The sequence below is a fragment of the Marmota marmota genome, unplaced genomic scaffold (genome assembly GCF_001458135.2).
Source record: "Marmota marmota marmota unplaced genomic scaffold, marMar, whole genome shotgun sequence".
Lineage (NCBI taxonomy): Eukaryota > Metazoa > Chordata > Mammalia > Rodentia > Sciuridae > Marmota > Marmota marmota.
In genome coordinates this window covers 102,432-122,515 of record NW_026000205.1, presented here as the reverse complement: position 1 = coordinate 122,515, position 20,084 = coordinate 102,432, and the positions used below count along the sequence as shown (strand labels likewise).

At 53.5% G+C, this 20,084-nt stretch overlaps 4 protein-coding genes across 4 annotated transcripts; all 4 read left to right on the top strand.

Annotated features, from left to right (window-relative positions):
- Positions 1–4,380: 4,380 nt before the first annotated feature.
- CUNH19orf84 (chromosome unknown C19orf84 homolog) lies at positions 4,381–6,365 on the top strand. Its single transcript, XM_015496948.2, has 3 exons — positions 4,381–4,710; positions 4,901–5,005; positions 5,749–6,365. Exons 1-3 carry the CDS (start codon positions 4,703–4,705, stop codon positions 6,257–6,259), a joined length of 624 nt encoding a protein of 207 aa, XP_015352434.2. The 5' UTR covers positions 4,381–4,702; the 3' UTR covers positions 6,260–6,365.
- A 1,064-nt stretch (positions 6,366–7,429) lies between these two features.
- Positions 7,430–11,298, top strand: Lim2 (lens intrinsic membrane protein 2). Its single transcript, XM_015497085.2, has 4 exons — positions 7,430–7,606; positions 9,561–9,710; positions 10,701–10,835; positions 11,046–11,298. The coding sequence occupies exons 1-4, from the start codon at positions 7,432–7,434 to the stop codon at positions 11,105–11,107; spliced, it is 522 nt and encodes a 173-aa protein (XP_015352571.1). The 5' UTR covers positions 7,430–7,431; the 3' UTR covers positions 11,108–11,298.
- A 3,601-nt stretch (positions 11,299–14,899) lies between these two features.
- Nkg7 (natural killer cell granule protein 7) lies at positions 14,900–16,038 on the top strand. Its single transcript, XM_015497084.2, has 4 exons — positions 14,900–15,280; positions 15,356–15,502; positions 15,585–15,719; positions 15,815–16,038. Exons 1-4 carry the CDS (start codon positions 15,124–15,126, stop codon positions 15,871–15,873), a joined length of 498 nt encoding a protein of 165 aa, XP_015352570.1. The 5' UTR covers positions 14,900–15,123; the 3' UTR covers positions 15,874–16,038.
- A 2,004-nt stretch (positions 16,039–18,042) lies between these two features.
- On the top strand, positions 18,043–19,855 carry Cldnd2 (claudin domain containing 2). Its single transcript, XM_015497083.2, has 4 exons — positions 18,043–18,326; positions 18,687–18,827; positions 19,075–19,194; positions 19,411–19,855. The coding sequence occupies exons 1-4, from the start codon at positions 18,158–18,160 to the stop codon at positions 19,482–19,484; spliced, it is 504 nt and encodes a 167-aa protein (XP_015352569.1). The 5' UTR covers positions 18,043–18,157; the 3' UTR covers positions 19,485–19,855.
- The last annotated feature ends 229 nt before the right edge of the window (positions 19,856–20,084 follow it).

The window sequence follows — 20,084 nt, the reverse complement described above, 5'->3', positions numbered from 1 at the left end:
GGGTACAGTGGCAGAGGACCCCCAAGATGGAGAGGGCCTGTCCAGCTGTGACTCCGGAGGGGAAGAACAAGTGGGGAGGTGGAAGAGGAAAAGGACAGCCGCCGCGGGGTACCCTGTGCAGCAGGAGGGGCGGGAGCGGCTCTGAGGAATCTTGAGCACCTCTGGAAAGGGAGGCCCCGAAGGTCGAGTCTCGGAAGTTTGAGGGTCTAAGGCCGGTGAAAGGGCAGTGAGAGAAATGAGTTGATCCCAACAGGTGGACTCGGCAAGGGGCCTCCCCGACGACTCATCTCCCCCATGCGTTTCCTAGCAGTCTCCGGGCCTGGCTGGCTCCTCAGGAAGCCGCCGGGCGCGCCCAGAGCCACCGCAGACCAAGGCCTAAGTAATCAGCTTCCAAAAGGCGCGGAAAGATGCTAGCCAATCAGAGGGCGGGGCGAGGCCGCCGATCAGAAAGGCAGACCAACCAGGGCGAGGGTGCCGGCCGTGCCTCTGGGCCCGGGGCCGGGACATGGAAGCGACTCCGCCCAGGACGGCGGGGCGAGGGGAGTTGAGTGACGGAGCTTTCCGGCCAATCAGAGATGAGGGCGTGGCTAGTGCTGCGTACGTAACAAGGGACGGGCGGGGCTGAAAAACAAGCGCTGCTGCATTTCCCGGCAAATCCACAGCCAGCTCTATCCAACCGCTGGAGTCGGTCTGTGGGCTTTCCGAATTTGCCAATCTTTTTCGGAAGCTGCCTTTTACCGACATTTCCTAAAGTGGCGCGAGGTCCCGCCTCCACTCTCCTAGCCAGACAAGCGGACTTTAAAGGGCCAGGTACCGGGTAAGCAAAAATGGACCTCTGGTTCCCAGTGGAGTCGACCGGGATGACATGAATTGGAGGAGCAATAAATAGCAGTGCCATTAAGAACCGACTGAGCTTGAACAGCTTGCTTGAGGTCACACACTTGAAGTACCTGAGCGGAGATTCAAGCCCTTATTTCTGAGCCTTGTATAGAAATAAGATGCCTCTTTGGCAAATGAGGTATTGAAATGGATAAAACCCACATTTGAAATCTGGAGATCCGGTTTTCATCAGTTTCCAGGAGAAAGGAAGTCAAGCCTCTTGATAAAAATCCTTCTACTCCAGCCGCTTGGTGTCATCTGGAACTTCTCATCCTTAAAATGGGACGTTGTGCACTTTTTGCTTTAAAAATTCATATTAAAAGGGGCCAGGATGAAAACTTAATTATCTTTGATTATCCTTACCCACCCCAGCAGTCCAGCAGCAAGTCCTAATATCCCTTCCTTCAAATACACCTCAAGTCCATTCGCATCTCCAGATCTCCAGCACCCTCACCCTCCTTGGAACTACCACCACGTCTCTCCTAGAGAAGAGCAGCGTCTTCCCTAGACTTTCTGATCTCACTTTTGCTTTCCACCAAGTCTGTTCTCCAAACTTCAGGAAAAGTGCTCGTAAAACTTGTCTGGTGCAGGTGCTCACAAACGTAATCTCAGTGACTCAGAAGGCTGTGGCAAGAGAATTAGGAGTTTGAGGCCAGCCTGGGCAACTTATCCAGTCCTCGTCTCAGAATAAAAAAGGCTAGGGCTGGGGATATGGCTCAGTAGTAGTGTCTCTGGGTTCAATCCCCAGTACTCAACAACCAAAAAAAAAAAAAAAAAAGCAACCAAATTATATCATACCTCTGCTTACAACTATTCAGTTTTTCAATATTCTTACAATTTAAAAAAAAATACAGAGGCTGGGGATGTAACTCAGTGGTATAGCACTTGTCTAGCATGCATGAAGCCCCTGGGTTCAATCCTTAGCATCACAAAAAGAAGAAAAAGGAAAAAAAAAACCCAATTTTTTCATTGCTGCCTACAAGATTCTATATGATCTGGATGCATCTTGTTTCTCCATTGAAAGCACAGACTTTAGGTCCAGGTTTCTGAGTTCCAATCCCAGCTGTGCCACATAGGTAACTTTGGGCAGGTTACTTTACCTCTCTGAGGTACAGTTTGGTCATCTGGAAATAAGGATTGAGTTTGTGGTATTCATGAAGACAGATCTAATAGACACATAGACCAATGATACACAATAGAAGACAGAGACAAACCTACATATCTTCAGTCATGTGATCCTCAACAAACATGTTAAAAACATGGGTTGGGGTCGTGGCTCAGTGGTGGAGCACTTACCTTGCAAGTGTGAGGTACTGGGTTTGATCCTCAGCAGCTCATAAAAATGAATAAACTAAAGGTAGTATGTCCATCTACAACTGAAAAATACATATATTTTTAAAAAGATGTCAAAAACAGACATTGGAAAAAAGACAGCTTTTTAAGGGCTGAGGCTCAGGCTCAGCGGTAGTGAACTTGCCTGGCATGTGTGAAGCACTGGGTTTGATTCTCAGCACCGCATATAAATGAATAAAATAGTTGTCTATCAACAACTAAAAAATAAAACTAAAAATAAATTTTAAAAAGTTTTTTAAACAGTGCTGGTACAACTGGTTGTAGAAGAATGAAATTAAACCCTTATTTCTCACTCTGCACAAAAATCAACTCAATGGGTCAAAGTCCTAGGAATTAGACCAGAAACTATATAAATGCTAGAAGAAAATGGAAGTTGAACACTCCAGCATATGGGCACAGGCAATGGCTTTCTCAATAGGACCCCTAAAGCTCAGGAAATGGTATCAAATTTTAAAAATTCTGCACAGCAAAGGAAACAATTTGGAATGTGAAGAAATAATCTACAGAATAGGAGAAAATCTTTGCTAGTTTCTAGTGACAGAGGATTAATATCTAGAATATATAAAGAACTCAAAAAACTTGACTCCAAAAAGTCAGATAACCCAATTAGTAAATGGGCAATTGAATTAGACACTTCTCAAAGGAAGAAATACAAATGGCCAACAAATATATGAAAAAATGTTCAACATCACTAGCAATTAGGGAAATGCAAATCAAAACTATACTGAGATTTCATCTCACACTAGTCAGAAGGGCAGTCATCAAGAATACAAATAAATGGGCTGGGGATGTGGCTCAAGCGGTAGCGTGCTCGCCTGGCATGCGTGCGGCCCGGGTTCGATCCTCAGCACCACATACAAACAAAGATGTTGTGTCCGCCGAGGACTAAAAAGTAAATGTTAAATAAAAAATTCTCTCTCACTCTCTCTTTAAAAAAAAAAAAAAAAAAAAAGAATACAAATAATAAATGTGCAGAGGATGTGGAGAAAAAGGAACACAGTTACATTTTTTGGTGGGATTGTACATTAGTACAACCACTATGGAAATCAGTATGGTAGTTCCTCAAAAGATTAGGCTTGGAACCACCATATGACCAAGCTATACCACTCCGAGGTATTTATCCTAAAGAACTGAAGTCATCTTACTACTGTGATACATGCATACCCATGTTTATAGCAGCACAATTCACAGTAGCAAAACTATGGAACCAGCTTAGGTGTCCATCAGTGGATGAGTGGATTAAAAAATGTGGCATATACATACAATAGAGTTTTATTCAGCCATAAAGAAAAATAAAATTATGGCATTTGCAAGAAAATGGAAGAAACTAGAATCCATCATGTTAAAATAAAACTCAGAAGGTTAAGGATTGTATGTGTGCATGTACGAATATGTAACAACAAATTCCCCTCGTATGTACAACTATGATGCACCAATAAAAGTGGGAAAAATGTGTAAAGATAATTTTAGGCATCAAAAATAAAGACTAAGACATACAAAAAAGAGATCTCCATTTTATAAAATGTCTGACTCAGTACTCTACAAAATTGTTGAGGTTGTGAAAACTAAGACTGAGAAAGGGCAGCAGATCACAGATGTAAAAACGGGTGAGATCTGAAATGTTGAGTTCACTTAATGTCATGTCTGTTTCTTAGTTGGGATAAATGTACCATGCCAATGAGAGATGATAACATTAGAAGCTGGGTGAGGATTATAGGGGTATTCCACATTATCTTTGTAACTTTTCTGTAAATATAAAAGCGTTCCAAAATCGAACGTTTATTTAAAAAAAATATCATTTCTTCTAGCTCATTCCTTTCCAATCCTGCATGCGCTATCCTTGCTCTAACCCAGAGCTCTGCACGGCTGTTCCTTCCAATCTCCAGGTCTTCTGGTGCCTTCCCACCATAACATTGGCTAAGGACCTTATCTAAACATCCCTTGCCCTGATTTCACATCTTCAGGTAATGAGTCCTACAGAAAATGAACTATTTATGTCTTGTCCTTCTCCCTCACAAGCATGCAATTTCTTGAGTAGTGGCCACAGCTCTTTTGTCCTCAGCTCCCAGCCTGGAGCCCAGCACACAGGAGGAACTGAATAAGTATTTCTTAAATTCAAGGAGAGGAGAAGGACGATTACTTCTCAATAAAACACTACCGGGACAAGCAACAAGCCAACGCATTGGTTCCAGACTGACATCTGTTCAGACTCTGTGTTACGGCTTTGCACACGTGGTATCACGGGATCTCACGAAAGTTTCACAAGAACCTGGGTGTAACATTAGCCCCAGTTCTCAGGCAAACATTAGTTCTCAGTTCTCGGACTGAGGCAAAGAGAAGAGGAAGACCCTAAAGTCACCAAGTCAGGCCGCACAGAATGGAATCCAGACCCTGGGGCGGCTGAGATTCCCACCATCTAGCTTCCCCTTTGCCCAGGAAGTGACTAAATGTCCAGTTTTCCCTGACTATAATGTCCAGGTAGTCCTGAAGGATTGTCCTGAGGCCACTTGTAGAAAGAGGCAGAGAGAAGGTGGAAGGACCCCTTGTCCTCTGGGTCTGAGGGAGGAAGGGGCTAGGTCAAAACGTGATGCCAGGGCTGCACCGCTCGGCGCCCCTGGAGCCCCCGGCTCTGCGCACTTGGCCAGAGCCCCGCCCTCTTTCTTCCCAGGCCCCGCCCCTCCGTCCCAAGCCCTGGAAGGATCCACGCGAAGTTGATGGAAGAGACTCCCGTGAAGATGGAACAACTAAAGAACGGACCAGCTGGATCCGAGGGGTAAGAGACTAAGACCCCTAAGAAAGAGACAGAGGCCCAGAGAGAAGAGGGGTCAGAGAAAGTGGGAGGGGGTGGGGGCTGAACCGACCCAGAGAGAGTGCCTGGTGGGGCGTTGGGGGCGGGGATCAGGATATCATCACATAGAAACAGAGTCTTAGGGGATTTTGGTGACGGTATCGAGCCAGAAACTTAGAAATGGGGAGAGGGCTAGAAATATATATTCGTCCAAGAAATTTCCGAGAGGGAACCAGGAGACTTGAAGGTGCTGGGGCAGCCATAGGGCTGAGAAAAAAGTAAGTGACACGTTTCCTGAGCACACACCAGACTCGGCCCTTAAATACTCTCCTTTGATGCCGCCAGGGTTATCGTTTTCCACCTCTTCAGTGCTGGGTATTGAACTCAGGGAGTCTGGCATGCTAGGCAAGTAAGTGCTCTACCCTCTACCCTGAGCTACACCCCAGCCTCCAGAGCTATGTTTTGATATGGAAATGTGGGTTCCAATGAGAAATGATTTGCCCAAGATGCACCACAAGGGAGGCAGCCGCGAGTCAGAACTGAGTATTAATGGCACAGCTGCAGGCCCGCTCTGCAGGAAACAGGGGGGGACAAAGAGAAGGAACTGGAGTGAGGGTGTGAGAAAGTCAGAGGGGGGCTGCTGGTGGAGGTGCAGAGGCTGCCCTGCAGCGACAGGAGGAGGAGTTCAGAGAGGTGAGACCCACTGACCTGTCTTCTTGTCATCCTAGGAACAGCCTGCCCCTCCTGACACCTGGAGCTGAGGGCTGGTCCCCTGTGTCCATCCCAGCCCTGCCACCCTCGCTCGTGGGCACCCCACACCCAGCCCACCTGGGACTCCCCGAGCACCTGGCCTCTGTTACTGTTCCCATCCGCTTGGATGCCCTCTCCTACCTCCTGCACAGTGCCCTGATGGGGGCCTACAGCCTCCAGCAGTCCTTCCCCTCCTGCTCCTGCTCCCCACAGGCATGCCACACCCAGCCAGGAGTAGCCAAGAGGCCGTTCAGGGGTCGCGGAGGGTGGGGTGTTCCGCGCAGGCCCACCCGGGGCCAGGGCCAGTCAAGACGAGGCCCTGGGAGAGCTGAGCAACCAGAGAGGGACAGGGCAGGGGTCCCTTGGGCTGGCCCCAAGACCCCACCGGTGACACCTCCATCACCACCCACCCTGCTGGCCCAGGATGGGAAGAGGGAGCCACTCCTGGACCCCACACCTGCTGCTGAGGACTGGGAGACAGAATATTAGGACCCAGGGGAGGGTCCAGCACTTCGTCACCCACAGTTTATTTTTTCCTGGAGCCCAGAGTGACCTTAGCCCTTAGCCTCCTGTTAACCCCACCCCCACCCCCAAAACTGTGAGCCACGTGGTGAAGCTGGGACCTGTCTTAGGATCCCAAGTCAGGAAAGCCCTGAACCTGGACCTCGAATCCATGTCCACACCCACGCTTGCCTGCTGCATGGCCTCAGTCCCGTCCCCTGCACCATCCCCAACTGCAGCTACGCTCCTGAGCCCCCCAGCACCTAGGGCTCCTCCAGGGCCATTCCCAGGCCACTCCAGATCCCTCAGCCCTTCCCCCCTGCCTCTCCACACCTCCATGCCTGTCCCCAAACCCACTGGCTCCTTCCCCTATCCCCAGCCCCAGCCCAGTCTCGGCCTTCCTTCCCAGCCCCATTCCCTGTGTGCCTCAGCCCCCCCGCCCATGTTCAGCTCCATCTACAGACAGCTGTACCCCAGTACTGTCCCCTGCTGCTCAGGGTGCCCTGCTTGAACAATAAATGGAAGGCTGCACTTCGTCTTGGTGTGTTGTGTGTGCACGCAGCTTAGGCTAGCCCAGTGGGTGCTGTGGGAGGAGGAGGGTCCAGGGAGGGTCACAGAGAGAGGCCAGTGGGGCCAGGGGCTGGGGCAGGAGCCACCTGGATCCCTGCTTCAGCGAATTCCATTTGAGGCCTCTGCCACCTCTGCACTTCTGCCTGCTGGAAGCTGCTGGGCCATGGGGCCATTGTGTAGGGAGGCTTAAGGGATTTGGGGGACACACGGGGCAGAGAGACCGGCGACCTGGCTCGGCTCAGTCTGCACAGAGGGGCTGTGGCAGAAGAAGGGCTCAGAGCAGGCTCTGCCACTCAGGTAGGCATCAGGCATGAGACCTGCAGCCCCCTCCCCCAGGACCTGAGGTCTGGGCTCCCCGCCCCCACCTTGTCCAGGGACCTGGTGTCCCAGCCCCAGCCCCCTCCTCCCCTGGGATCCAGGAATCCAGGCCCCCAGCCTGCTTCTCTCACAGAACCAGGAGTCCACACTCCAGCTTCCTCCCCACAAGGACTCAGGGGTCCCAGGCCTCCCCTCCTCCCCAAGTCCCTTCCTCCACCAGCACCCAGGTGCTCAGCTCCCAGTCCCCTCTCTCCCCTTCCCTGCAGATCACCATGTACAGCTTCATGGGTGGCGGCCTCTTCTGTGCATGGGTGGGGACCATCCTCCTGGTGGTGGCCACGGCAACAGACCACTGGATGCAGTACCGGCTGTCAGGGTCCTTCGCTCACCAAGGCCTGTGGCGGTACTGCCTGGGCCACAAGTGCTACCTGCAGACGGAGAGCATTGGTGAGCCCTGGGACAGAGCCCCCGCCGCCGCGGGGTGTTCCGGAGGGAGATCCTCCGGCTTTAAGGAAAAGGGACCACAGGCCCACAGCCACTGGGCTCGGAGGGGCAGAATCAGGATTTCAGGATTGTTTTCTAGCTGCAGGGGCAGGATGTATTAGTGTGGAGGTTAGGCTAGGAGGTGGCATTTCCTGAAACAAAGAGGTGTCAGGCACAGCAGCTGGAGCTGGGGTTGCCTGAACAACATTTTATAAATATCTGCTACAAGTGGGTTTAGTGGTGATGCAGTCCTGTCATCCCAGAGGCTCGGGAGGCCAAGGCAGGAGGATTGCAAGTTCAAAGGCAGCCTCAGAAGATTAGCAAGACCCTGTCTAAAAATGAAAAGGGGCTGGGGATTGTAGCTCAATGGTTATGCCCCCCTACATGCAATCCTTGGTAATAATAACAATAATATACAAATAAATATCTACTATGGACCAATAATCATGTTAGGACCTGGGAGGCAGAGAAGCCGTACAGGTGCTGAATACTGGATGATGTACTTTATTACTGCATGCCAGGCCACCTTGCACACAGACATACAGAGAGATGCACATATAGATGTATAGTATATTACATAGAATAATAGTCTATCATATCCAAAAATTATATAGTGTGTCTTATGCATACAAATTATTTTAATAACACATTACGTTTGATAGATTTGAAGAATATAATATAAATTAATAATATGTAATTGTAATACATTACATAATAGTTAATGTTATTTAACTAATACTATAGTTACTAATAGTACTAATAGTAGTAATAGTAGCAGCCTGCATTTATTGAGTGCTTACTGTGTCCAACGTGCTATTCTTAACACTTTGTGTGGGTTAAGCCCCTGCTGTCTCCCAGCACCGCCAGGAGGGCAGGTCAAGGGTGTGTGTGAATAGAGAGATTTGACTGTGAATAGTCAAACATCCTCTGAGGGGCGCATCCTTACCGAATTCTCCTCTGTGGCAGGGAGATTTCGCAGACCGCTTTGCTGAGTCAGCCTTGAGAGAGGGGCAGCACAATACCCACTGCTGGGGGACACGCTGAGGTGGGGAGCAGTGGGAGGGTTTGTCACGCCATCTGCCTGACACCACACATGCTTTTTACTTGTGGCTGACCCTTGGTGACCCCTTCCATCCCTCCCACTTCAGCCTGGGCCCTCTGTGATGGGCTGCTCTGAGTTGCCTCCTCAGCTCACCCCCTGCCAGGTTTAGTGCAGGTCTCCAGTTCCTTTGACATCCTTGGGGCCACAAAACCAGGGACAGCCACTTGCATGGATTCTTGGGTATTTGTCAAAACAGCTGACTTGACTTGAATCGGCCGTTAATTTGCTCCCCCAATTTAAGAGCAGGAGCCCTTGACTTGCTTCCTGGGTGCCTAACCCAGTTGCTGGTTGAAGATAAGGAGTGGGAGACAGTACTAGGGCCCTGGTAGCAAGGCCCTGTCTTCACAGAGCTGAAAATTTGGTGGGAACAGACAGGCATTGTGGACAAGGTAAAAGTAAATGAACAGGACTTTGGAGATGAGCGAGGGGCCTGAGGAAATGGAAGAGGGCACCGAGAGAGCAGGAGGGCGCGGAGAATCTGAACTCACCGCTCATTCAACAAACATTTCTCCAGACCCGTGTGCAAACCAAACCTGGGCTGAGGTTGTTCACGGCAAGAATCAACACAGTCCCTGTCCTCAGGGAGAAATCAGGACCCTGAACAGCGGGTGAGCGTGATGCCCGGAGGCGAAGGACCTTCTCAGAGGAGGTCTTGAGAGACAGGAGGATGAGGAGGAGCTTGCCAGGTGGAAAGGAAGGCGTCTGCCGAGAAGCCCAGGGCAGCTGGCTGGGGTCACGGAGAGGGCGAGATGTCCTGTCCCAGGGAAGCAGGGTCCCTGCTAGAGCGGCCTGGGAGTGACCTGGGTGTTCCCACAGCCTACTGGAATGCCACCCGGGCCTTCATGATCCTGTCCGCTCTGTGCGCCACCTCGGGCATCGTCATGGGCATCCTGGCCTTTGCGCAGCAGTCCGCCTTCACCCGCCTGTCGCGGCCCTTCTCCGCGGGCATCATGTTTTTTGCCTCCAGTGAGTGAGCCCGCCCCTCCCCCCTTCCAACTCCCAGCTCCCCCTCATTCCCAGCTCTGCCCCCTAATGGCAACCCACTCCCCAAACCAACTTCTCAACCGCCCCCCTCCACTGAGAACCCTCAGTTCTGATTCCAGTCGCATCTGACACCACGTGGTGCACTTTACTTCTGGCTTAACCACTCCACAGGTTAGGGTCACAGCTCCTGGTCACAGCTCCCAGGCCAACTGTACTTCTGACCAGCTGACTACAAATCCAAGGGTTCCTGAAATGTATTGGAGGGAAGAGCAGCACACCCCTGTAATCCCAGTGACTGGGGAGGCTGAGGCAGGAGGATCACAAGTTCAAGGCCAGCCTCAGTGCAACTTAGCCAGACCCTGTCTTAAAATAAAAATTAAAAAGGTGGGTGGGGAGCTGGGGATATAGCTCAGTGGTGGAGCACCCCTGGGTTCAATCTCTAGGACCAATACACACACACACACACACACACACATATTGGGGCAACTCGTAGAACTCAGGAAAGTGCTCTGCTTACAGCAGGATCAGACAGGTTCCCCACGCACCCCACAGTCCTGATCTGCAGGCAGACTCGTGGGTTTTAGTCAGTGTCGTTACACAGGCTTGCTGGACAGAACAACTGGCCATGAGTGGAGCCTGACCTCCAGCCCCCGCTGCTCCCCAAGGGGTTGTGTTGACATCAAGGGGCTCAGAGCTCCAGCCCCAGGCGCTCTCCTGGTGAGCGGCTTCCTGAGTCATGGATGTGAACTCAGGTGTGGCCCACGAGCTCAGGAATGACAAAGAGAGTCCTGTTACTCAGGGGCTCTCAGGGATTTGACCTCCCTCCTGTGTGTACACTGCCCCCCTGCCCCAGTTCTCCAGCCCCCACAACCCATGCACACCCTTCTCCCTTCCCCCATCCTGCCTTCCCTGACCTCTGCCCCTCCCCCGGCGGCAGCCCCCTGGGCTGTCCTCACCATCCTCTCTCCCCAGCCCTCTTCGTGCTGTTGGCCTTGGCCATTTACACGGGAGTCACGGTCAGCTTCCTAGGCCGCCGCTTCGGGGACTGGCGCTTTTCCTGGTCTTACATCCTGGGCTGGGTAGCCCTGCTCATGACCTTCTTTGCAGGTACCAGGGTGGGAAGGTCGATGTCCGGGACAGGGTGGGCACTCGGGGTGGGGGCGAGATGCTGGGGTGTTCCCCATGCACCCCACAGTCCTGATCTGCAGGCAGACTCCAGGCCTGAGGGGCCTGGGGCCTGTGGCCACCCAGGGATGGAGGGAAGGAGTGTGGGGGCTTGGGAGGGGTCTGCAGGTCCACTGGGATCCCTTCCCGCAGGGATTTTCTACATGTGTGCCTACCGCATGCATGAGTGCCGGCGCCTGTCCACGCCCCGCTGAGCCCAACGTCAGCCCAGTTACAGTGAGGTCACTGGAGAGGAGGAGGGTCTGGAGGCCTGAAATCCTGGTTCCTGGGGGGATGTGGGGCTCAGTCCCAGACTCGGGGAAGGGGCCTCTGACTCCTGTGTCCTGAGGGGAAGGAAGAAGAACAGGGCCTGGCTACAGGCAGTGGAGGTGACCCAATCCCCAACCTGCCGGGCCGTTGTTAGAGAAACAATATTCTTTAGAGTGACATTTTGGGGTCTAATAAAACTGACGTGAAACTACCGCAGTGTGAATCTTTGGAGGTGAAAAGAAGCAGAGGTGAGTGTGGTCGGTGGGTGTGAGGTAGGGGTGCCGTATTATGGAGGCCCGGCCCTCTCCATTTCTGTAAGTTTGGGGACAGAGATACATCACGTGGTCTCACCCAGGAGTTAGTCATGGATGTGTCAGATAACAGGATCAATGAAAAGGTGAGAGAGAAAACAGCCTCCCTGGCAAGCCACCCCCAGTCCCTGTGGGCTCCCCCAGTCTCCTCTCCCGCCCTGGCAGGGGCTCCTCCAGCTAGAAACACCACACTCGGAGCTTGCACCGTTGATGAACCTGACTTCTCTTCATTCACCCACTCATTAGTTCATTTAGTAAACAGATGCCAACCACAGGAGACTAGTTAGTGAGGTGGATTCTAATAATAAGCATTTTTATTACAGCCTATGCGAATAAATGTTATGTGAATAGGAGCTTATTCCCTAACGTATTATTTATTGGAGCCTCCTCAAAAAACAATACCGTATTTATAGAGGCTTCCTCTGATAATAATGGCAGTTGAGGCCTTCTGTAATAATAATGTATTGGGGCCTATGTAGGTACAAATATTTACTGAGGCTTATTTCGGTAATCGTATTTATAAGGGCTTATTGGGCAATAATAATGATATAATTATAACTCCAGAATCAGATCTCCAGCTACTGACTCAACATTTCCACTTGAAAAGAAGAGACATCTCAAATGTCACAGGTCTAAAAATAAGTTCCTCCCTCCCTCCGTCTCTCTCTCTCTGTCTCTCCACCCCCCCACAAGTGCTCCTCTCATGCTCTCCCCTTCTTAGAAAATGACAACTCCATTTTTACATAGTTGCTCAAGACAAGAACGTTGCAGATCATCAGTCCTCCCCACCCACCTTTTTAATTTTTATTTTAAGACAGGGTCTGGCTAAGTTGCACTGAGGCTGGCCTTGAACTTGTAATCCTCCTGCCTCAGCCTCCCCAGTCNCCCTTCCTTCCTTCCTTCCTTCCTTCCTTCCTTCCATCCTTCCTTCCTTCCTTCCTTCCTTCCTTCCTTCTTTCCTTCCTTCTTTCTTCCTTTTTTCTTTCCTTCCCAGGGATTGGACGCAGGGATATTTAACCACTAAGCACATCCCCAGCCTTTTCTCTTTTCATTTTGAGACAGGGTCTCACTAAGTTGCTGAGGCTAGCCTCAAACTTGAGATCTTCCTGCCTCAAGCCTCCCAAGCCACTGGGATTACAGGTGGGAGCCACCACGCCCAGCTCTCAGTCCCTTCTTTCTGTCACATCCAACATCTAATCTATGAGCATATTTGCTCATAGATCAGCATTATTATGTTGACTCTACCTTTAAAAATGTATCTGCATTTTGGCTCCTTCTTGTCCATCCACAGTTACCACTTGGTCCAAGCCTTAATTGTCCCCACCTGACATTGCCACAGCCTCCTAGGCAGCCTCCTGGCCTGGTCTCCCCTCCCCAACCCCTGCGGAATCTGCTCTGCACAGGGTTCAGATGCAGTTTTGTGAAGACACGATTTGAATGGTGCCAATTCTCTGGCCAGGTGCAGGCATTCACTTCTTCAATGGAATGTATGATATAATGTAGGTTCGGGGACAATCAGGGTCCTACATGCCTTGTGCAATGCTGTATTCTCAATTTTGGGCCCCTAAATCAATAAGGTCTTATTCCTGTTAAGACAGAAATAACTTCTTGAAGTCTGAAAAAAACATGGAAAGTAGTGGAAGGAGAGAGACTTTGGATATACCAAATAAAAGAGTAGAAGTGTGAGGCACGGGAGGAGGGTCTTGGGTGCGGGTGGAGCCTTGGGATTTGAGGCAGGGGGCATTGGCCCTGAAGACAGAATCAATACCAACAGAGCCAAGAGCAGCTCTCTGTGTGGCCAGAGTGGGTCGAGCAGACCCTTCACAGAAGACCCCTGAGTGATGACGCTGGGTGGGTGTTCTGTGGTTTGGGGCTGCTAAGGAGTGCTCGAGCCTGAAGAGGCAGGAAAGGCCTGGAGAGACCCGGGGTGACTCAGAAAAACTGGCAGCACTTAGATAGACAGGTAGAGATCTAAGGAAACCAGCAGTTTGACAGTGTGGACAAGCAAGGAACTCGTGTGCACTCTCAGGAAAAGCTTCAAAACCAGCCTGGTTTCCCCTCTGGCCACCTCAGACCAACCTCCTGTTCAAGGTCACGTTTGGCTCTCCTGCCTTTGTGCTCTTCTTCCTGACCTCCACCTGCCCCCGCTGGCTCAAGGTGTGTGTGCCCAGCCTGGGCCCAGCCTGGGATGCTCACATGTGCGGGGATTTGCTGGGGCCAGGTACAACTCACCTGTGTGTATGCGGCAGGCCTGGATGTCAGGGTGCTCACTTGAGGGAAGGAGAAACAGGGGTGTGGGCTTGGACCTGGAGGTGAAGATGAGGGTGACAGGTGGGCAGGGAGGAGCTAGAGGGGCTGGGTTTGGGGCTGCGGTTGAGTTTGGAGCTGGAACTGGGGTTATGATGGGGTCACTGTCACAGGTGGCCTCTGTGCTCACCACCCACCAGTAGCCCCGACTTCCTGAAGCTGTCTGGCTGCTCCTTGCCACAGACCTGTCTGTATGTTTGTGCTGGTGACCCTCCTGCTCATGATGACCTTCACCCATGTCTGCAGGCCTGTCCTTGTTCTCAGGAGCACCCACTTGCCTCACTGGTGGGGACCTGAGCAGAGATGGGGCCTGCAAATTGAGCAGAGAAGCTAGCCTCCTGGGACATTTCTTGTTCTCTCCATTCTCCAGCCGTCCTGGGACAGCTGGCCCAGTTCATTGTCATGACCAATGTCCCCTTCCAGGCCATTCCCCCATTCATAGGAGGAAGGTGTTCCTGGGCCTTCTCCCTGGGCTGTGGCACTTCCGCCTCCCAGGTGAGGTGTTGTCCAGGACCTGATGCTGAGAGGCCAGAGGCCGGCCCTGACATCTTTGTCCCCACTGCCCATGCACCTGCCGCCCCCATGCTGAAGAACCCACCACCAGGCAGAGTTGCCTCTCATTTATCAGATGAGGATGTGGGCAGGTCTTCCTCTCCATGGCCTTTCAGAATGCTAGCTCTCCACCCCATTTGCCTGCCCCAGGTATAAATTTCAGCCCTGGACCTGGAGTCTAGTTCTGGCCCCCTAGTCCCTTCCTTTGGTGGAGACCCTCCCTGGAGTTGGGGCCCTCCTTTCCCAGAATAGAAGGTTACAAAACCACAGGAAAGCATGACAGGTCACCAACTGTCCCCTCCAGCCGCAACTCCCCTCCCATTTAACTCACACCAGAGCCTGATTGGCTACCTCCCACCTCCTCCGGGCCCCCAAGTCTCTCTTTCTCACCCCTTCCAGGAAGCTATCTCTGGTGTTAAGGGTTCCAAGGGTGGGAGGTATAGAACCTGCCAGAAAGACACAAGTTCTAAGCCACCAGCTAAACCACCAATGCTTTGACACCCCCAGTGCCCGCCCTCCACACACGACAGGAGGGAGCCCAGCCTTGCCGGGGAGGGCGGGCTTGGTTGTATGTGCAACTCAGGAAGAGTCAGCTGATGGGAACTGCGAGAAAACAGCCTGGCCTCTTCTGAGGTTGCACAAGGCACCTAGCAGATTCTGCTGCGTGCTGGCTTCTTCTGGAGCTCAGAGAACCCAGGAGTTTGGGCACACAGTTCCTCCTCTCTCCAAGTCTGCAGCCTGGGTCTGAAACCTTTTTATTGCCTGGAGCCCAGAAACCCAGCACTCACCCCATGGAGCCCTGCCGGTCTCTGGCCCTGCTTGCTGGCTCCCTGGGCTTGATAGCCTCCCTGGTTGCTCTGAGCACCGATTTTTGGTTCGTGGCCATGGGATCCACCTCCTCTGCTCACTCAGGCCTCTGGCCATCGGGACATTGGGAGACAGTAGCAGGTAAGGGGGAGAGGGCTCTCATGTGGGAGGATGGCCGGTGGGGAATGGACACTCAGAAGTCTCATCTGCATCCAGCTTCCATCCACGTGACCCAGAGCTTCTGCATCCTGGCTGCTGTGTGGGGCCTGGTGTCGGTGGGCTTCCTGGTCCTGTCCTGTATCCCTTCCTTGACTGCCACAGGCCGCGGCCCTCTGGTCTCAACCATCACAGCCTTTGCTGCAGGTACTCTGGGAAGGGTTTGGGCTTCGAAGCCTGTGAGCTCCTCCAGAGGCCTGAACCATCTCTCTCTGCTCCTTGCCCCCAGCTCTCTCCTTGGTGGTGGCCATGGCTGTGTACACAGGAGAGAGGTGGGCCCAGCCTCAACACCCCCAGATCCAGACCTTCTTTTCCTGGTCCTTCTACCTGGGTTGGGTCTCAGCCATCCTCTGGCTTTGTGCAGGTAACCACCCAGCCCTGGGGAGCTGGGGAGGCCCAGCTAGAAACAGTGAGGGTGCAAAGCAGGAGGAAGTGCTTAATTCTCTCTGGCCACCCCAGGTGCCCTGAGTCTAGGTGCTCACCGTGGTGCCCGGCAGCCCGGCTATGAAAGCTTGTGAGTGGAAGGCGAGAATACCAGGATGAGTCTGGGGCGCTGTTCTCTGAAGGCATCATCAGAAGCTGCTGGAACGAATGCCTGACTCTGCCTTTATCCCTCTCTCCCAGCCCTTCCCCCTTCATTTATTATGTCTTCATTCATTCAATAAAAATTTGCTGAGTTCTGATATTTCAAGATTAATTCAGTCAAGATGGAAACCAGCCCCACATTGGCTCCTTGGTGGGTGACAGTGGGTGTCCAGGGTGGGTGAGAGCTGGCCAGACCTGCCTGCAGGGTGCTTCTGGGCACAGGCTCAATGTGGGCACAGGCTCAATATGTCCCAAGTGTGTCTCCCGCTTTCTTTCTCTAGTGCTTTCCTTTTCTTTCTTTCTTTGCACTGGGGATTGAACCCAGGGGCACTGTATCACTGAGCTCAGCCCTTTTTTCTTTTGAGATAGGGCCTCACTAAGCTGCCCAGACTGGTCTGGAGCTTGTGATCCTCCTGCCTCAGCCTCCCGAGTTGCTAGGATGATAGCTGTGCACCTCTGCACCTGGTTCTAACGCTCTTCTTTCTCCCTGTATCACTTTCTCATTTCTTCTGTGTCCTTTCCCCTTCAGCTAGCTTTATACTCTTCTCTCTCCTTTGCTGGGCCATGCTAGGGTCACTGACATGTCAGACCCAGTTCCTGCCCAACAGGGGCTCAGTGAGAAGAGGAGAGGCAGTTCAAGACTAGCCAGGGCAACTTAGCAAGACCAGGAGGAAGTGCCGGGGAATTTTTAAATAAAATTTTAAAAGAATCTGGGAATGTAGCTCCGTGGTGGGATGTTTGCTAGCATGTGCAAGGCCCTGGGTTTACCCATGGGAGCAGGAAGGTGACAGGAAGACCAGCCCTCTGGTACAAGTGCAGAGATGAACTCTTGAGGGGAAAAGGCATTTAGGAACTTCTTGAGGGCCAAGACAGGGTAATTTCTAGGTAGAGGGACCCAAAGATGCAGGCAATAGGAAGTCCAGAAGTTTTCAGGGGATGGAGAATGATGTTCTGTGGCCAGAATGTGGAATAGAGAGGGAGAGAGAACAGAGAAACAGATGGGATCTGGGGACCTCTGATGCCACAGTGGGCTTTCTCCTCAGGGTGATCTGGAGTTAGGAGAAATTTGTGAGCAAGGGAGAGACAGTGTCCCTAAGTGCCAGAAAGATTCATCTGGGAACATGGAAGTGAGGCCTGGAGGTTAGGGAGGTGATAGGAGAGGGGAAGGGATGGGGCCTGAGCTGGATCAGGGCCCAAGATGGAAAAGAGGGAATGACCCTGACAGATGCAGGGGCCTGGACAGTGCCCAGGGCTCTGCCTGATGAACTGGGTGGGTTGGTGGGTCCGTCCCAAGTTTGGTGGAAGCCTCTGAGCTCCGTTGGGATGTGGTTGAGTGTGAGGTCCTGGGGGACAGCCAGGAGCAGGTGAGGACTGGTCTGGGGTCTCAGAAGATGTTGGAGATGGATTTGGGGTTGTTCTCAGAATATCAGGTGCCAGCTGGGGGAGTGAGGAGGCCCACCTGGAAAGAGGTACAGGATGGCGCCTCAGGGGACAGCAGCGCTGACAAGGGCAGTGGAGGAGATGCCAGCGTCCTGAGCCCGCATGTGGTCTGAGAGGGCACAGTTGGAGAGCTGCCGCAGACCCAAGTTCCTGGGGTGCCTTGAATGTCAAGGGAAGAGAAATTTCTCAAAGGACTTGATCTCCCACGTGGTGGCTCTCAAGCTCCCCTACCCCTAGGCCTGTGGATGAGAGAGTTGCTGGCCAGTGTGTGGAATGTGGGAAGGGGTGGGGGTATTCCTTTAAATGGCTGCTGAGGGAGGGAGTTCTGGAACTTTGGCTGCCTCACAGACACCCAGTCTCCCTTCCCCCACCCCTCTGGGCTCCGAGTCTAAGAAGCCCCAGGGAGCTGAGTGTGAGTCACTTGGGTGGGAAGGACACTGGGTGGGTTGAAAGGACATTCCACCTGTGGAGGGAGGCCCCTGGGAAGAGGTTCTGGAGCAGAGCTGAGGCCAGGGGCCTCCATGGGGGGGTCTCAAAGTCCCTAGTTGGAAGGCTTGGGCACGCAGGACTGAGGGTCTGGGGGGAGGGGCAGTGGGTCCCCAGGCAGAGTTACTAACGGAGGGACCTGGGGCGTGGGGGTCTAAAGGAAGGGGGTCTTCAGGTTCCCAGGAGTTACGGCCCCAGAAAGGGGTACTGGGGGCAAGAGACATCCTGAAGCGCGGTCTCTGGGGTGTGGCCAATCCTGCCTGTGTGGTCCTTGGCAGCAGCCTCCTTGGCATGGGGGTGAAGCGGAGCCTTCAGAGCGGGGGCACTTTGCTCACCATCTTGGCCAACGTCCTCACGGTGCTGTCCACTGCCACCAACTACTGGACCCGCCACCACCAGGGCCACAGTGGCCTGTGGCAGGAATGTACCAAAAACACCTGCTCCAACATCCCCTGCCAGAGTGAGGCCCGCCCTCCCAGATGTCAGACCACACTTGTGAGCCCCCCAGACAGCCCCAGACACAAAAGCTGGGCCCAAGAGCAGGTGCCCATCCCGCCCCTTTCACTCCAGGCCCAGATCCAGCTGCCTTCCATGGCTCGGGCCACTGCCGACTCCCACTTGTGGACCAGATTCCCTGCCACGACATTAACGGCCCATCCCGACGTGACCTCTAGGTCCCCAACCAAACACCTGACTCTGGGTCGGGAAAGCTGGGCTCTTGGCGGGTGGACTTGTTGGCCAGGGCAGCTCCACCTTGCGACCCAAGCTGTCGCAGGAGGGGCAGCTCCCGCTCAGGACTGATGCGGCCCACTCTCCCCAGCCACGCTGGCCGTTACCGCGGCGTGCATGGTGCTGACGGCTGGTTTTGGCACCGCGGCCATGGTGATGGGGATGCGGATTACGTGCCACAAGGGCGAGCCGCTGCGGGCCCGGACTACAGTCTCCTTGCTCTTCCTTAGCGGTGAGAGGCAGCAGCCACCAGCAGAGGGTGGGCCTGAGAGTGACCAAGGGGCTTGAGCTGGGCGGAAACGAGCAGAAGGTGTGGGGCAGTATTTGGAGCAGGAGGAACTAAGGGGCAGGACTCGACGCCCGGCTTCGAGGGGGGGTGGGCGTGGTCACAACGGGGCGGTTCTTAGGGGTGTGGCCTGGGTGGTGCCACGGTGTAGACCCACCTGGCCATGCTCACCTGGCGGGCGGGCGTGGCCCAGGGCTGCTGCTGCTGACCGCCCTGATAGGCTACACGGTGAAGAATGCCTGGAAGGACGACGTCTTCTTCTCCTGGTCCTATTTTTTGGGATGGCTGGCTTTACCCTTCTATATTCTCGCGGGTAATTTGGACAGTCGGGAAGAGGGTTGAAGAGACTCCCCAGCCACTACCCCGGGACACCCCACAGTGACTTCCAAACGCACTCCACTCCATACTCCCGCGGACCCAGCAGAGACGCCCTTGGCACCCCAAATCCCAGTCCCCCGGGGCCCGCCTGGTCATCGGCCCCAGGGCCCACTTTCCTCCACCCGCCCTCCGCTCCCCTCCCTCCCGCCAGGCTTCTGCTTTCTCCTGGCGGACATGATCCTGCAAAGTACCGATGCCATCAGTGGATTCCCCGTGTGCCTGTAACCGCGTCTGCCTGGGACAGAATAAAGGAACGGCTTTTATCGCCATGGCTCCAAGTGCATTTCTGGGGGACACAGGGCCACGGGGTCGCTGACGTGGGGGTATATAGAGGCTCAGGGGGGACAGAAGGGCACGGCCTAGAGGGAATGCGGAAGCGGAGGAGGGGACGCGAATATGGAAACACGAAGCTGGAGTGGACACAGGGGAGTGGAGCCACGAGGGGACGTGGGCGCATGGAGAGGGTATGGCGACAACGCAGAGGGAAAGTGGAGACAGGGGTGGACGCGGATATATGGAGGCGATGGGAAACGCCGGCAGGGAGAGAACCTGAGGACTCAGAGGCGTAGAACAAGGGCAGGGGGTGGGGACCTGGGCACGGAGATTTAGAGAGAAGGAAGAAGGAGGATCTGGAGGGACACCGGGAGGAGCTTAGAGAAGCCGGGAGGGAGTCCGTCCCTCCCGGCAGAGCCGCCCTCGGCAGCGCTACCTTTCCCCTACTTTCCCGCCACGCCCCGGGTCCCGCCTCTCTCCTGGGGATCCGCCTCCCATTGGCTCCCTCCCTCTGGCCTTCTGATTGGTTCCCTATCGGGGCGGGGTAACGGG

Coding starts and splice junctions, on each gene's coding strand:
- CUNH19orf84 (XM_015496948.2), top strand. Junction 5,006..5,748: donor GGACCAGCTGGATCCGAGGG/GTAAGAGACTAA, acceptor TTGTCATCCTAG/GAACAGCCTGCCCCTCCTGA.
- Lim2 (XM_015497085.2), top strand. CDS start 7,432: ATGTACAGCTTCATGGGTGGCGGCCTCTTCTGTGCATGGGTGGGGACC. Junction 9,711..10,700: donor CATCATGTTTTTTGCCTCCA/GTGAGTGAGCCC, acceptor CTCTCTCCCCAG/CCCTCTTCGTGCTGTTGGCC. Junction 10,836..11,045: donor GCTCATGACCTTCTTTGCAG/GTACCAGGGTGG, acceptor CCCTTCCCGCAG/GGATTTTCTACATGTGTGCC.
- Nkg7 (XM_015497084.2), top strand. CDS start 15,124: ATGGAGCCCTGCCGGTCTCTGGCCCTGCTTGCTGGCTCCCTGGGCTTG. Junction 15,281..15,355: donor ACATTGGGAGACAGTAGCAG/GTAAGGGGGAGA, acceptor ATCTGCATCCAG/CTTCCATCCACGTGACCCAG. Junction 15,503..15,584: donor CATCACAGCCTTTGCTGCAG/GTACTCTGGGAA, acceptor CCTTGCCCCCAG/CTCTCTCCTTGGTGGTGGCC.
- Cldnd2 (XM_015497083.2), top strand. CDS start 18,158: ATGGGGGTGAAGCGGAGCCTTCAGAGCGGGGGCACTTTGCTCACCATC. Junction 18,327..18,686: donor CTCCAACATCCCCTGCCAGA/GTGAGGCCCGCC, acceptor CACTCTCCCCAG/CCACGCTGGCCGTTACCGCG. Junction 19,195..19,410: donor ACCCTTCTATATTCTCGCGG/GTAATTTGGACA, acceptor CCCTCCCGCCAG/GCTTCTGCTTTCTCCTGGCG.